Source organism: Kryptolebias marmoratus, linkage group LG14 (assembly GCF_001649575.2).
Source record: "Kryptolebias marmoratus isolate JLee-2015 linkage group LG14, ASM164957v2, whole genome shotgun sequence".
In the NCBI taxonomy this organism is placed as follows: domain Eukaryota; kingdom Metazoa; phylum Chordata; class Actinopteri; order Cyprinodontiformes; family Rivulidae; genus Kryptolebias; species Kryptolebias marmoratus.
The window spans coordinates 13,335,805-13,352,100 of record NC_051443.1 but is presented as its reverse complement, the minus strand read 5'-3'; the positions used below and the strand labels follow the sequence as shown (position 1 = coordinate 13,352,100).

At 39.6% G+C, this 16,296-nt stretch overlaps 1 protein-coding gene across 3 annotated transcripts in view; it reads left to right on the top strand.

Moving 5' to 3' along the window:
• The window catches only part of arhgap24 (Rho GTPase activating protein 24), a 60,371-nt gene that overhangs the window by 29,678 nt on the left and 14,397 nt on the right, over positions 1–16,296 (top strand). The window contains exon 1 of one of the 3 annotated variants that reach the window (XM_025004118.2): positions 1,731–1,858. The exons of 1 other annotated variant lie outside the window; for it this stretch is intronic. In XM_025004118.2, the coding sequence (XP_024859886.1) occupies positions 1,777–1,858 (82 nt within the window). In that variant the 5' untranslated portion in view covers positions 1,731–1,776. Of the gene's footprint in view, positions 1–1,730; positions 1,859–14,341; positions 14,527–16,296 lie in introns of those variants that run through there. One more of the 3 variants, XM_017407951.3, reaches the window with a different exon arrangement.

Here is a 16,296-nt window from a genome sequence, read left to right as displayed (position 1 = left end):
TGCAGCTACAGGCACATTTTTTTTTTTTTTTTTTATCATTTCCTGTTTATGTAGCTGTGACCCGTGCACGTAGTAAAAATAGTGTTTATAGAGTGTTGAATGTTTGAGTCGTGTGGTGTGCTCACGTTTACCGGGTGTGCAGTTATAATTCGAGACGTGATTTAAAGTGGGGCAGCTGATAAACACACACACACACACACTGACAGTTTGCTGATCTGCACATTTATTCTGCTGCAGTGCAAAATAATATGCATAGTTTAATTCTGAGTTTTCTATCTGGGAGACTTGAAATCGTGTTCAAAATAATCTCAAAACATAGTTATAATTCAGCAGGCTCAATTTGCCTAATTAAACACACTCCCTTTATACTTTCCAACACAATGTCTTTTGTAGGTTTAAAAAGAGGAACACCTCAAGGTAAAAGATAGGAGGGCAGCATCATAAATTCAGCACATTTCATCTGAAGGGCAACTTGGCAAACACACCTACTGAACAGCATTTATCACAAAGAGCTCCATCATGCATTAAAAAGCCTTTTTTTTTGTCTTCACTCATCATATCCTGAACATTTGTGAGGCCCCACACAAGTCTGATGAAATAAATCGAAGGCACAGCACATAAACGAGTCCGTGTTTCATCTGCTTTAGAAATCCAGCGGGATTTTAAGCAAAATATTGAACCCTGAGGAACAAAGATTTGGTTTGCATGTGCTGTCTTTAATCGCACCCCCCACCACTGATTCGTTTCCTGTGAGCCTGTGGGACGTTTTTAGTCTCCTCTTCCCCTTTAGGAATTCTCCTCATGAACTGACATTATCTAAAAGGTCAGAAACTGAACCTCTTTCTCTATGGTTTTCTAGATATGTGTGGTCGTATGACTGAGTATTTTTGTGTTCACAGGATTTATTTTCCTGCATTCCTAGTGTGCATGTACAGTCATTAACCTGCCGTCTGTCACACGGCAGCATACGGCCTCCTGCGGGGGGGCGACCTGGCTCACTGTGGCTGCTGACATTTCTCAGCTCTGGCTTGTGAGCATCCCAACTCATGTTGCTGCTCCTGTCATATTTTAAATCTATGACTGTATAGGAGCTCACTATTGCATCACGCATCAGTGTCATACCACAATTTTTGTTGCTTTCAAATATGCTGTGTGCTCATTCTACTTTTGTTCGTCTTTAACAGGGGCCCATAAATTGTCCTGTTTGGGACTAAACACAATGATTTGTCAGACCATCTGTTAACTCTGTTACATAAACCCATAAAGACAAACTCAACTGAGTCAACATCAGCCAGCCTTGCTTTAAAACCTGTGATTTGGCTTTATAAAATAAAGAGATTATTGTTACAAAGGTCGATTGAGCCACTAATTACAGACTTGATACACTTCAAGTCTTTTTAAATCAGCTTTTCCAATGATTTGTCTTACTTTGCAGGATTTTTATTTTGAATATTGAAGTTATTGTGTTTCTAGGTTAATATGGGATTTTGTTAAGCTTGGTAGTTAGTTTTGCCGTACTTCCTGTTTTATTTTGGAAGTCTTTGTTAAGTCTCTTTTCACTTCCCCTGCTGGTCTGTCCTTGATTGTCTTCATTGTTTTCACCTGGGTCTCGTTAGTTTAGTTCAGTGACTGGATGGTCGTCCTCCATCCTCCCTGACTCCACCTGTCTGATCTGGTTTAAATTTTTTGTTTTTGTTTTGTGGTTTTTGAGTAGCTTTGTTGGATCTTTTTTGGGGGGTGTTTTGTCAGCACCTTCGCTCCAGTGAATAATTAAAAATGTTTGGTCTTAGAGTCGCCTCTCACACAGTGACTGATGGGGATAGGCACCAGCTCCCCGTGACCCGGAATGGAGAAGCGGGTAAAGAAAATGGATGGATGGATGGATGGATGGATGGATGGATGGTCTTAGAGTCGCCTCCTTCCTGCATTTGGGTCCTTTTTGGTTTTCCATTTGATGATGAGGTGCTGTAAAGAAGTCATCTAAATGCCAAATGGACTTAATGACTAAAATATAGATTTTCAAAGTGAAAGTACTGCCTTTTTTTATTTTTGCTTGTATTTTTTAGCTCCAATTTTTGTTCAAAGTGTACTAACTTCCTAATATTTCCTTTATTTCACGTGGCCTCGATGATTATAGCAAAAAGACAACAACCAGATTTTTTTGAGGGTTCCCCCAGCAGGTGCTGCTGGAGTTTAGGCTGTCAGAGCTGCGAGCTGTTAGTCATCATTGACTCAGAGCAGGTTGTTCAAATCTTTGTAATGATCAGGTTGGCTGCTTTGGTCTCTCTGATAGGAAAAGCTTCGTTGTGGGGGATTTTCAAAAACGCCTCATTAAAGGGCAGAATGTCTGGAGGGGGTTTAGTTCAAGAACACTTAGGAGGATCTGTGTAATATATTGACTTCTTCCTGTTATCACGCCCTGATAGGTTAGGAGGCAGTAACTGATTAGAGAAAAGAAACTCCTTTTTAAATCAACACAAAATCTGCTCCGAATGACTTTTTGCAGCTTGAAGCCTGGCTCAGTCTTGAAATTTGTGATTCATTACCTTACCCAAAGTCGGATACAAATAATGTTGGAGCTCTTAACTGTAAATGCATAGTCAGGTGGTTAGCCTAGCATTAAGAATGGATTTAATATCCTTTTCTATTCCTAGGTTGGCACTTTGACTCTGACTGCAGGATCTCACTTTAGACAAGTTAGTGAAGACACTAAAACTTAACCCACTGCCACTCATCTCTCTGTTACAGCAAAAAATAGTTTAGCCACACTTCCCTCATAAACCACAACTGTTTGTTACATTAATCTTGCCTAATTCAGATTCATTAGTGTCCTTTACATGTGCTCTATAAAACTAAGTTGGGCAAATTATTGTAAAATGAAATGTTAATTGATAAAGTGGAGAAGATGTGGTGGTCTACTTGAGTTTGCTGAGATTGTCCCTCATGCTGCAGACATTCTGAAAGATAATGTTGAGTCAACACATTATTTATTGATTTCCATTCTGACCTTTTGCTCATTTTTATAATATCCGTGAGTTTACACAACCAATAACTTCAGCTCAAATCATTTGACCATTTGGCTTGAACTGAACCAGTTATTGATGGAGAATCTAATCTCTTCATAAATTTAGTTTATTTAAATTCTAAGTTAAATAAAATTGTGCAGAAATCTGACAAGAGTAAGCTACTTTTATTCTTGTGCTTTGAAAGTTCAAACAATGTAATTTGAGCAAAAAAGGTCCTTTTTTTTAAAATCTCTTTCTTTAGTGTTAATACCCCCCCCCCCCCCACACACACACACACACACACACAGACACACCCCACCACCTTATTAATTGTCTTCGTGCAACCACGGGACAAATATCTGCATATTTAATGATGTTAAATAACAATGTTAGTGTTGAACTTGCAGTCAGTTATATTAGTTAATGTAGAACAGGGATGATCAGTTTGGTTTATTTTCTGAAGGCTTTTCAGTCATTTATATTTTGTCTGTAGTTTCACCAATGACTGACACACTGTATATCTCTCTGACTGTATTTTACTGATGGAAACTTCTCGGGAGCTCAGTTAATCACTCAGACTGTTCAGAGGGATGACAAAGACAGGTGTTTTCATAAAGTCATGATTAATCAAAACAGAAAAGGGCCACTTCAGTAACATCACAAGTGGAGGATGAAAGTTTTTTATCCACCATCAGTTCCAGACAAAAGTGTAATTAAAGAAGTTAAGTTAGGAGCTTGTAATGCAAAAAATAAATGAAAGCAACAAATGGCATGATAATAAAATGAAATAAACCATAACCTTGTAGTTAAACACTCTTGAATCCTGAGCTATTGTGTGTCTGCAATGTTTAACTGTTGTTTTAAAAAGGAAAGTGACAAAAGACACAAACGCGGAGCTGCATACCTTCTCTGTATGCTGGAGATGTTTGGAATATCCAGCTCATTCTCTGAGTATCCCAGACCTCCTTCCTCCTCCTGTTTAGTGTCGGTGCGTCATTATTCCTGTGTGCGAGTCGGCTGCGGTGACATCCTCCAGAGGAAATGCACGGAGACGGAGAAGCAGGACGGGAAGCCCAGACGCTTTCATAACAGCCTTATTGAGGGGATCGGCATTTGACACGTCGCATTCCAATCTCCACTATCAGCCCCCTACTGTGACCTCTGACCCCCGACGTGTATCAGGTTGGCCATGTTTCACAAAGGAGCACATTTGGGCCTCCACTGAGGAGATTCTGGTTAGCAGTATGTTTGTCTCTTGATTTGGATGTCCAGACTGGTGGTATGTAAACAGATTTTTCCCCTCTAGATAAATATTTAGATTAACCCCAACCGGGTGTGATTTTTTTCTCTCTGAAATAAACCCAACAGGTACGGCAGCGCTTGTCCAGGCTAATTGATGTGCTCTAATAGATAGGTGAGGTTCAGATATGAAGTTTAAGAAAAGAGATCATTAAAGGCCTTTTCTTTCAGAGACAGAAAGCCCAGTGTCTCGGGGGTTCTTGGCCAACGGTAGCGATCGCCTTGCCGACCCTGCACGGCAGTATTTATAGAGCACTGCAGATGAGTCATTTGGCTGAGTGCCCACTCTTCGTCCACCAGATTTACAGGTCCCACTTTGGGGAGGGCTCCCTGATTTATGATCCTCCCTCCACCACCAGCTCCCACTCGTCTCACTTCCTTCAGAAAAGAGCAGACACACCATCTTGCCTTCGGCTTCACTCGCCGCTCTCTGTCCTGCACGGTTTTCCGAAATATGCTTTCTCTGCTCTTTCAGCTCCTTTGACAGAAGTTTTAGGAGGGTGGGGTGGGGGGTTGCTTCCCAAGGCACAGACAGGCAGACTATAGCCTCAGCCTGACCTTGCCTCTGCTGCTGATCGACTTGTCACTATGACCTGCTTTTGACTTAACAAAATGAAATTGTAGGCAAAAAAAAAAGGAAAAAAGGAGTTAGATGAGGTGGAGGAGAAGCATGAGGCGCAGTGGGGTGTGTTTCAGCAGAAACAGGAGGAGATAGAGCTGTGAGCGGGAACAGATGAAGAAGTGGCGACTGGGGGCCGGCGGTCAGTAGCGACTCTGTAGCTTTTGCTCCCTCGGCTCTAAACTGAGAAGGGGGCACATCTTTCCATGCTCCCCATGGATCTTAACTCTAACCCAGGTCTGTCTTTCTGCACAGCTACACAGAATGCTAAACACATTTATATCTGGTTTGGACTGCTGCAGTAGGATGGCTGACATTCGATTTGCTTTGCCTTTTCTTTTACACTTCAGTTGCAACTAAGATTTCTCAGACTGCTTAATTAGACATCAGGATTCTTGCAGATCAGATAAGATGCAATGTACTGTGTTTGCAAAGAGCAAATGTCTTTTTATCACCTGCTACAGAATTGCAAAAGTGGATCATGTTTTTGCCTGCGTGTGTGTCTGCTTTATTAAAATATCTCATGAAACACTTGATGTATTTTAATGAAACGTAGTTGTTAAATGTGCATCTATAAATGATTGACTTTTGGAGTCAAGATGGCCACCACAGTTAACTGGCATTAGCCAACGTGTAAATAGCTACAACTTAGTCATTTTAACAAATACTGAGCAAGAAATTTGATCTGGTAGTAGTTGAAATGATGCTCTGACCCTGACATTTTGCAATATTGTACGAGAATGTGCGTGCATAATGTTCTTTTCAAGGTTTGACCAAAAATGGCTGCAGCTCCATCATTTTTCAACATAAGATGATCTTAGTCTGAAACTCTGGCATGAAAGGCGGAGTGTGATAAATATTCCTTCAAGGAATGCTGGGCCTTTAATTTAAACTACCCTTTGCAATATTTCTGCTAATTTTAGTTTGTGTCCTTTTAATCATCTGCAGATGTGTTGACTGACTAATACAGTGAGTCTTTGATAACGGGATTTATTCAAGTTAAAACATCAAAAGAGAGGTTTCATTATAAGCTTCACTGAACAACACACTATGGAAGCTTTTTTTTCTAAATAAGTAGGTGAATTGAATTTAAACACTGATATTAAAACCATTCAAATTGTCAGAAAGAGGTGCCACTTCACGGTTTCTTAATTTTAATAAAAGTCACATTTCAAAGCACACAGTAAGTATATATGTTGTTAAGAAAAGAAAGCCTAAATACAATGTTTAACTTCTGTAATGGTTCTTTTTACAGCTTAACACCTCTAACGGACATTATTGAAAATATTCACAGATCTGTGCACCTCGACGTCCCTGAGAGTGGTTGTTCTAGAAATGTACTGTAGCTTCAAGAAATGTTGCCAGAGGAAGAAAAATTGTGCTCTCTAACTGAGCATTCTCACGGCTGGATCGAATTTCACTTTGCTTGGCTGCTAGAGGTAGATAACAAGACAGACTGCTGAATTCATATCTTCCAGCCTGCCGGTAAATCCATCCTAGTAGAGATGTTCTCATGCAGAAAAAAAAGCAAAAAAAAAAAAAAAAGTGAAGCAACAGATGGGAGGGAACAACAGGCAGAAATAATTCTCCATTAGACAGAATGTTGGAGCAGAAGTGAGACTGTGAGAGTTGTTGATGAAGATGAGGAAAGTAGGGAGAGGAAGGAGGAACATTTTGAATTTTCTTTGAAAGAAGAAAACCCTTCAAACCCCCTCAATTGACTGTTTATATATATATATATATATATATATATATATATATATATAATTAGTTGTTTATTATAGAATATGTTTTCCACATCAACTGTCTGTTCACCCTGTCTTAATAACATAAATAAATAGAAATCAAACTGAAAGCTGTCAGGTCACTGTAGCTGCTGTCAAGATTTAACTGAAGTATATCAGTAGAGGAAGTTCTTGTTTGTAAGTGTTAACATTTGTCTATTTAAAGTCCCCTTCACAAGGGATGATGACCCTCTGTTCTCTCTACAACCTGTTAGAAATTGGTTGGAAGGCAGCATATTTGGAAAAACGTCCTTCAGTGTAGAACAGTTCCAGTGATGCTAATTGCTAAATTGGGTTTTCCTTGATGTTTTCCTCGTCCCTAAGACTCCCTTCTGTGCCCTCACCACGGTCCTTACGTTGGCTCTAGCATGACTCTCTCAGCCTGCATCAGGATGCAGCTACACTCAGGAATAAACCACACCACACCAGCACAAGGCGACCATCACATGTGTCACATTGACTTTCGGAGCTGGCAGTTGCCTTAGGCCTCGTAAAATACCCAACGAGCTTACAGCAGATTTTATTTTTCTATTTGTGCTGGAAAACGTGTTGAAGCATTGCAAAAGCACTTATGTTTGTGCTGCTGATACTAATTAATATAAGCTACCTGTTGCTGCTGGTAACAGGTGCTGTGCAGAAAAAAAGTACCCAAAACAAATGGTCAGAAAGAGTCTTTGAGGTAGCAAAACTTGGCAGGTAAGACTTACATGTAGCACTAAAAAATAATCATCTGTAAGTTCCTGAAACTCTACAAGACCTTAGAAAAATAATGGTTGAAAAAATGGGTGGAGGGCCCTAATGCCAGCTTCGCCTTGGGCTCCAGAATTACTAAATGTGCTTCTGTCTGCATTAGGTTGTTTCCATGACCTCCCTTCGAACAAGCAGGCTTCATTTTGTCGATTCACTGCCTCCATGCTCCCCCACGCTCCACCCAGGACCCTGATCTGCTGCCACCGTACTGATATAACTCCACAACCTCGCTATTGTAGTTTTGTTCACGCTCCAAACTCTCCACGCTCCATTAGTCCACTTTGTTTATAAGACTTACCTGAAGACCCTGCAAAGACCATCCACATTCTGTCTTAGTTTTATGATAAAGGTGAAAAAGTTGTTTTGTTTTTTTTTATATTCTTTGCTTTAAGTTAGCTATGCACTTAACCCACTAAGCTACTCACTGCTCAACAGACAAGATGGAGGCTGATACAACTGTGTTGAAAGGTTGTCTATGATTGCGTGTGGATGAGGGAGTGGGACCAACAAGGAAGGTGTCAAGGGGCATGTCTCCATGGTTTCACCTGCAGTTATCATCTATGCTAACAGTGTTTTTCTGCTGACCTGTACATTTCTTTCCACCCGGGCATCATTTGTGGGTATATCCTCAAACACATGGAGCACAAAAAAAACAGTCATTAAAGAGCCTCTTCTGCTGTCCTTGACGTCCTACAAAGGAAAACATAACAATTTCCCTGCCATATATTTTGCATAATGTTCTTTAACAAGACACTTTAGATGGACCGTTCCCGCTTCCCTCCCTCTCACGTTTCATGCTGTGAGAGCACATCTCAGCAGGACATGTGCCACATATAGTTCATGGGTTACCAGCCGCCGCAGAAACGCTTCAAAACAAATTGTTCCTGATCGTTTAAGGTGTCCCGTGTGAACATAGCTCTGCAGCGTTCAAACAAAACATGTCTCTGAGATAATTCACTACAGCAGTGTGAGCATGCGTTACTTAAAGGCTTTATTTTAGCTTCAAGACTCTTGTTAGACCCTCAGGAAACGACTAAACAACATGCACTCGAGCACGAGCTCACCATCAGCATTTCTGTTTCCACTGCATCACCAGCAGTCACTTTCTTTGATCACTCTTGCACACACTGCTCTCGCACTGCACTGCAGCATTTTGTCCACTTTTCTCAGACAAAAAAATAAAAATAAAAATCATACTTATCTTGCTGGACATTCTAGGCTGCCCAAATAGCAAATATGAAAAGGTGGTTTTAGACTGTTTGCCTCTAAGTTTGGACACTTTGGCTGTAGAAGCACATTCCCAAACACTACATTTTGTGCTCTACCTCACCAGACGCCATATGAAAATAACCTAAGTGGTGAAAGCCTCATAAAGTTGGTGATGACAGACAAATGCCAGTCTGATTTATCTCCGCTTTTAATCAAAATAATGTTCCCCTATGACAGCGCAGACTTTATGAAGCGACCAAGAAAATGAAAACGCTGATAAGGGGTGCATCAGTTTAGGCTTGCAAGCCTTAAAAGAAGCTACCTCTGTCTGTTCAGGCGGTGGGAAAATGTCAGCGTGAAGCAGAGCCTCCATTAGTCAGAACAGACTAGAAGCCAGGTTCCTAAAACCCCGTCTGAGAGGTTCAAAGACCTTCCCAAAGGCCAGGCTGACGCAGCCCACCAATTCAGACTGCGAGGAGTGCAGGTGTGCGTCTGCCCTGAAGCCCTCATAAGTGCTGAAAGGTGATATCAGAAGGTATTATTAGGTGAGGCAACCAGTACTTTGTCAAGTTCTATTCTCTGGTGTGAATGGGGAAAAAAAGGTTCACTCCCTTTTTCACATAGAAGGATGATTGATGAGCTCTGTTTTTATGTATTGTGTATCAGAGCAATCAGGAAGTAAATTGTCGTATTTAAAAAATGATATGCAGAAAGTATGTTATAGATACTTTCAGTCTGTCTTTCTCTTTCAAACCACCAAAAGAAAAAAAGTTTTATTCATATGATCTTTTATTTATTGCTCACAGTCGAAAGGCAAAGAGAGGAAATAATGTTTTTGCCTGTTTTTGTCTATTACTAAAATATCTTCTTGAAACAGTGGACAGATTTTAATGAAACTTGCAGAAAGTAATCACTGGGTCTACAGCTACAACTAATCAACTATGAGGGCCAATCTAGTTTTAAATGGCCACCGCAGCCAACTCACCATAGAAAATGCAAAAATGGCTATAATTCAGGCAATTTTACAGACATTGTGCTAAAATTTGGTGTGGTCGTAGTTAAGAATCAGTCACAACACATAACAAAAGTGCAACTTATTGCACAAAAGTTTTGCTTAAATCTGAAGTATTAAATGTGAGAGTAAACCCTGTTTGTCTGTTAACAAAATATCTCATGAACAAGTGGATGTATTTTACTGAAACTTTCAGAAAGAAATCGTTGGATGTCCATCTACAGCTGATCATCTTTTGGAGTCAGTCCCATTCAAAATGGCCACCAATAGTAGCCAACACAAAAATGGCTTTAACCTACTCAATTTTACACATAATAAGCTCAAATTTGATGTGGTGATAGCTCAGAGCCATCTCTAACACATGCACTGAAAGTGACATCTTGTGATATAGCAACAAAGTTTTTATTTTTAGATATCAGACCAGAATCTTAGGAAATTATTTGCTTTAAATTTTCAAGCTGCACAGCAATAAATTCCTGGTATGCGCTCGATACAGATTTACACTCACTGCAATGCGTTCATGACGCACTGGTGATTTGTCAAAGTGATATAGGAGTTCATCACTATGAGAATACACACATTTTTCAAACACCCTGAACACAGCATAAAGATTCAAACATTTCTAATGTAGCCAGTATAACTGTTCAGAAACTGTTGGTTTGAGACCAAACATGCTTTTTCTTTTCCTTCTAATTTTGTGGCGATATCAGACTAAAAGTGCAGGGTTATCTTCAGGGAGCTCCTCTGTGGAGCGACTGAAAGGTTTCCTGTTGATCTTTTTGTTTTGCAGCTTTCCAGAGGCTCCTTTTGTCTCGTCTGTCTCTGATGTAATGCTTCTGCCCCCCAGCTCTGCGCGCATTGTTGAAGTGACAACAGCTGTCAGTCGTCACCAAAACTCAACACTCCAAACGTTTTATTAGGATGTTATTTCCCGAGTCAGTAGTTACCGAAGACGTCAGAGCTTTAAAGGGTCCAGTTGTTCTGGGAATTTAAAAAAAACAACTCAGATTGTTGCTTGAATTTAGTCTAATCTGTGTCGTGTTTACTCCTCATCACCACAAGAATGAATAAGCTGTCCAAAAATACTGCATGTTCCTTTCAGTGGCTGTGAATTTCTATAAATGTCATTAATAATAGTTGTATTTTTTTTTGCTTTGTGTTTTAAAACATATTATTTCTCGTCAGCTGTTTTACAGGTCATGACGAGTTCATTTTACACCATATAATATAAATTTACTGTCCTGAAACAGATCTGAAATTGGTTTCTAGTTTTAGAAAAAAAAAAACACTTAAAAATTGTAAAACATTAATTATAACCAGCACATCAAAAATGATTTTATTGTAGTTGTCTCTAAAGATTCAAGAGGGCTGTGGCAAGGAATTTTTCTGTTTTTGTTTTATTTATTGGTTGTTGATTTAGTCAGGCTAGTGCTTTATATTCACTCAGTAGTTGGTTCTTAAATTCCTCATTGTTGCTCTTTGTTCTTTATTAATTTTGTTTAGTTTTAGTTATTGCTTTTGGTCTTACCCACCACCATAAAACGCAGGCGATATTGTAATAGTCTTTATTCATGTGTCTGTTAGCAAAATATCTCATGACCCACAGAAACGATTTCTGCATCTACAACTGATTAACTTTAGAGTCAACCCGAATCAAGATGGCTACCACAGCTAATCAAACACAAAAATGGCTATAACTCAGTCGTTTTTACAGATATTGAGCTAAAACCTGGTGAGGTAGTAGCTGAGGGTCATGTCCAACACATACTCTGAGCTCTGACAGATCACATGAGATATTTGCTTTAGATTTTGACAACCAAGCCAGTCTGTAATATACATTCCTTCATGAAATATTTCATTTCACACCTGGGTTCAGTTCTGATTATCGATCAAATTTGTGCTTTTCCCTCACATAAAGTCAGATTCTCTTTTTCCTCACACATGCTTCTTCCATGGCTGAGGGCTTTTCTCAGGTTTGTTCCTTTAGTTTTGAAATCACTGCTTCAGAAAAGCCTTTTTTTTGCTTAAATTAATTACTCTGTTCTTCATCCGGTTGCCTCCTCAGAAGAGTCTTGCTGTTAATTTCTTAACCTCATCTCGTGACAGCTTTATTGTAATAAAACTTGCAACAAGGCTGCTAAGTGCTTTCTAAAAGTTGCAGGTGACCGTACAACTGATTTGAATTATACCTCTGTACAGTCAACAGTCCTTCTGATTTCCATGCCAACTTGTGTTACAAGCTGTTGGCTTGAACTCCAGTCTGAGTCGTGGTTCCTTTTTGTAAAGTGGAAATTGATTCCCCTTACATAATGTTATATTTACAGCAGCCCTGGCAGGACACACAGACATAGCTCTTTATTTAGTTGGCATCAAGTCAGAACAGAGACTCTTGGCTTTTTGACAGCCGCGTGACTTCACTGAACGGACTGACCCGACGTTTCGGCGCTCATCCCAACAATTTGTGAGAACTCTTCAGTCAACCCGCTGCTTTTCACGAGAACATTTTTGGATATTGTTATATTTAATCTTGTGGCCTCAAGTAGTTGAGGTATCGCGTAACCCCTTCAGCAGAACATTATACGTAAAATCTTGAGCTTGTGTGAACATTATATTCCATTTTTTGATGCCATGATTACCCACTCACTCCCCTAAGGGGTGCCTGTAAATAGAAGAGCTAAACAATCTTTGTCCTCTTTGACCCTCAGTCCCTCAGTGCTATTCACTTTGTTTCTCATTCAGCATCAGATGGAAATGGATACCCATCGTAACTCTATGGAGTCTGTGTTCTCCACCAGATAATGTCTTTGGGGAGTCAGGTGGAGGCTAATGTTGTGGTGTCTGTCTTGAGATTATGTCCATTGACAGGTAAAGACCACCATGACACCAGGAGGACATTTAGTCATCGATATACCTTACCGGGGGGTCAAGTGAAATGGGACACCCATTACAGATACATGGGAAGATGAAGCTGCAGAGGGAGGGTCAACGCACCTGGAGGCTGTGCAGCATCACAGGCTTGAACGTGCAGATTTATTGAATAAGAAGTTTTAACATTTTGTGTAATGATTTTGATATTGAACATTTTCAGCCATTGCAACAAGCAGATAGTTTGACTTTGTGGTCACAAAAACATGAACAGTAACAAAACTTCTTTCTGCTACTTGTTTAATATTTTAATACTGGACAATATAAGTAAAAGTCATCAAATCTGTGTGAAGAAGTTATGAGTAATCAGTATTGTACCTGCAGCAGATAGCATACAGAGTGATCACAGTTTATAGAATAATGAAGGAACGATATTCAAAAACAAATTTCCTTCATCTAAAAAGATCAGCTCAGATCAATGATTTTATAGCAGTTCAATTAATGTTTTGTTGTAAACTTTTTTACAATGTGTCACTTTGGCATCTAATTGCACTGACAATGACGATGCAGAAAGTCACTCAGGTTAGCCATTAGCTTGACTTCTTCGTGAGAATTTTTCTTTGATTTTTCAAATTGTTCAGCACTTTGTTCCAGCTGTGGCTGGTATTAAAGCGCTATATAAATTAAGTTGTTGATGATGATGATGAAATCCGTTTGGGTGCTGTCTCCTGCAGGTAAGATACTGACTGCTCATAACTACTCAACAAAAACCAACTCAACAAATCTGAACTGTCCCTCTAATCTAGCTGTGCACTATTCATTATAACTACAAATCTGCACATTTCTAACCCAAAAACACTTGAAAAAACAATTGAAAGACTGAAGTAATGAACTGACCTCCTGTTTCCATAGATACTGTATGTATTTCTTCTGTTAGCTTTGAATAAAACCCTAAACTTAACATTGTAATAACTGCAAATGGTAAAAAAATAGTGACTTATGTCACTTTTACTCTTTACAAAAGCTTTTCTGTAGATATTTCAATCATTTCTTTTGAACAAAAACAAAAAAGCATAAATTTTCACTTCATTGTCAGGAACGGCTGAAAACATGAACAATTACCAAAACTGCTTTAATTGTTTTAGCTTTCAGCTACTGTTAAGCTAATTCTTAACTTCTGCTTTCCTTGTTTTAACCTTGACAATTCAGTTCCATTCAGATAATGAAGACATTATTAATTTTTAGTTTTATAATACAAGAGTAAATAATTTTTTTTAAGAATTTAACTGTTTGATTTACTAATTACTAATTCATAAAACATTTGCTAATTGACTAACAGAAGAACACTTTCACTAAATTGTTTAACAGACATTGCAGAAACTTCACAGTTTAACAGAAACTCTTTAAGATCTGTGAAACAAATCAAAGAACAAAACCAGATATTACAAGGCAGTGAAAAGTTTTTAAAGCGATTAAACATGTAAATATAATATATTTATATAACATTGTGGTGACATTTTTACGCTCGTGACAGTTGCAGATGTTAACAAAGCCCTGCAGTGTAAACGGGAGGTCCCATGTTTGCTTATAGGGTCATGCCCTGAGTCAAACTGTGGTGCTTCTAAACCTTCAGAGAGATCTGCCTATTGTTCCCATACAGTCCCTACGTGTGTGTGTGTGTGTGTGTGTGTGTGTGTGTGTATACTCCCCAGCCCCCTTTTTTCAAACCTCACCTCCCTCCCCCCCTTGCCTTTCTCTTTCACACCCTCTCAGCTGCGCTCACTCACTCACTCTGAGCCCGGCCAGCTTCCACACTTAGGAACTCCCGTCCTCAAGTTAACCCAGGCAGCCGGGGCTCTGTAACCCCGCTCAGAAGGGCTTCTTCTCTGGATTCAGAGCGCAGCAGAAACATGGAGGTGGTTCATCAGGCGATTCATAGCTTACCACAGTATGGATTATCTGGTTTACTGTCTTCACACCAAGGTAACAGCAGCAAACTCTGAAAAGTGCACGGTTGCAAAGTAATAAATGAGATGATGATTGTGGTTCCATCATTGAAACAGATCAGTGAGGGTCTTTTTGATATTTGTCATGTTTCCATATGAATGGACAGACCTTTTGCTGTGTAGCTGCTGCTCAGTGAGCGACTTCCTGTTATGTTGGAGGTATTTATGATGCGTGGACTTCTGAGAAGACTATCATTAGACACATTATTGAATCTCAACTTGCCTCTGCTTGCAGCAAACCAGACAAGTCTTACAGACCTGAGAGAGGGAGAAGCAGAGAGGGAGAAGCAGAGAGAGAGAACAGACGCTTTGTACTCATTTTATCTCCCTCCGCACACTCGTGCACACACTGGGAGAATTATGACACATATTTAGTCATTTCAACAAGGTTCTTACTGTGTCTGCATTGTTTTCTGCACCAGCAGCAGCTGTTTCCTCCACTTGGCGAGCAACAAAGTCCAAGTCTGGAAGAGTTTAACATTTTTGCATGAAGTCTTCTGAATGAGTACACAATATTTAGGACATATTAACCCTTTGACACCTACTTTAGTTTTAGTATAAGCAGGTGAGTAGGTATGTGGCTCTTTACGTAAGGTTGTCAGTTGTCATCTGATCATTTTCGAGTTAAAAGCTAAAATTATGTGTTAAAATGACCACATCCTGTTTGCTGTTAAATGTTGTGAATGCTGACATTTTGCTGGTTACTATGAAAGGCAGGCAATCATGTAACTATCTGTGTCTGTGTGTGTTCATTTGTCTGTCTGTTAGCAAAAGATCGCCTGAACCACAGAATGGATTTTAATGAAACTCTCAGAAAATAATCACTGGATGCTCATTTACAACTGCTTGACTTTTGGAGACAACCCAGTTCAAATTGGCCTCCACAGCTAATCAGTACCAGTAAACACAAAAATGATTATAACACAGTCATTTTAAAAGTACTGAGCTAGAACTTCCAAAGTGGAAGAATCCCAGATGGGGAAGTTTTTGTAACTGCAGACAGTTTGCGGGACTCGAAAGTGTTCAGAGATTAACGTTGTTTATTTGCACAAAACTAAACTGTCCGTTCCGTATTACGAAGCGCGATGCTCAGGAATGAGGGCACTCTGTGTGGCTTACATGTCTTTCAAAGAGACACGGCGGAGTGAAGTGTATAAGGGCTCCAGGTATGTTTGGGCAATTACAGCACAGTGGGATCCTTTGTTGCTTCCCACCTGTTTTGGGTCATTAGTTAAAGTCTAGTCTGCAGCTGGCCATTTATTTAAGCCGGGGGTCACAACTGGAATGACCAGTTGTCGGTGATTATGACATGGCATGGGAGAGATTATTCAGTGGCGATGCCAGGTAGTCTGTGAGGGGTCATCGGATGTGTTTGCTGCCAATATAACATCAAATTTAACCATTTTGATCATGCTTAGCTCTGATAATGCTGAAGCGATGATCATGTTGTTGATTAATGTCTGTGGAAAAAGCAGACGTTACCTGATGGTTTATTATGTTTTGACCTTGCAGAGAATCTCATCAGTAGAACTGCATTTCAAAGGAATGTACAGTAGCTTTATCTCCTTTTCTCTTTTTATTGAGCTTTCTTTATCCTAATCTCCATATCTTTAATGCAAACTGGCCTCTGAAATGTAATTCTGAATAAAGCTGACATTTAAATCCTGAATAAACCCTCGGACATGTATGTTAAAGCAAAGCAAAAGGGGTAATGAGCGGTTGTCTTTTCAGGTACAGCTGTCCTTTG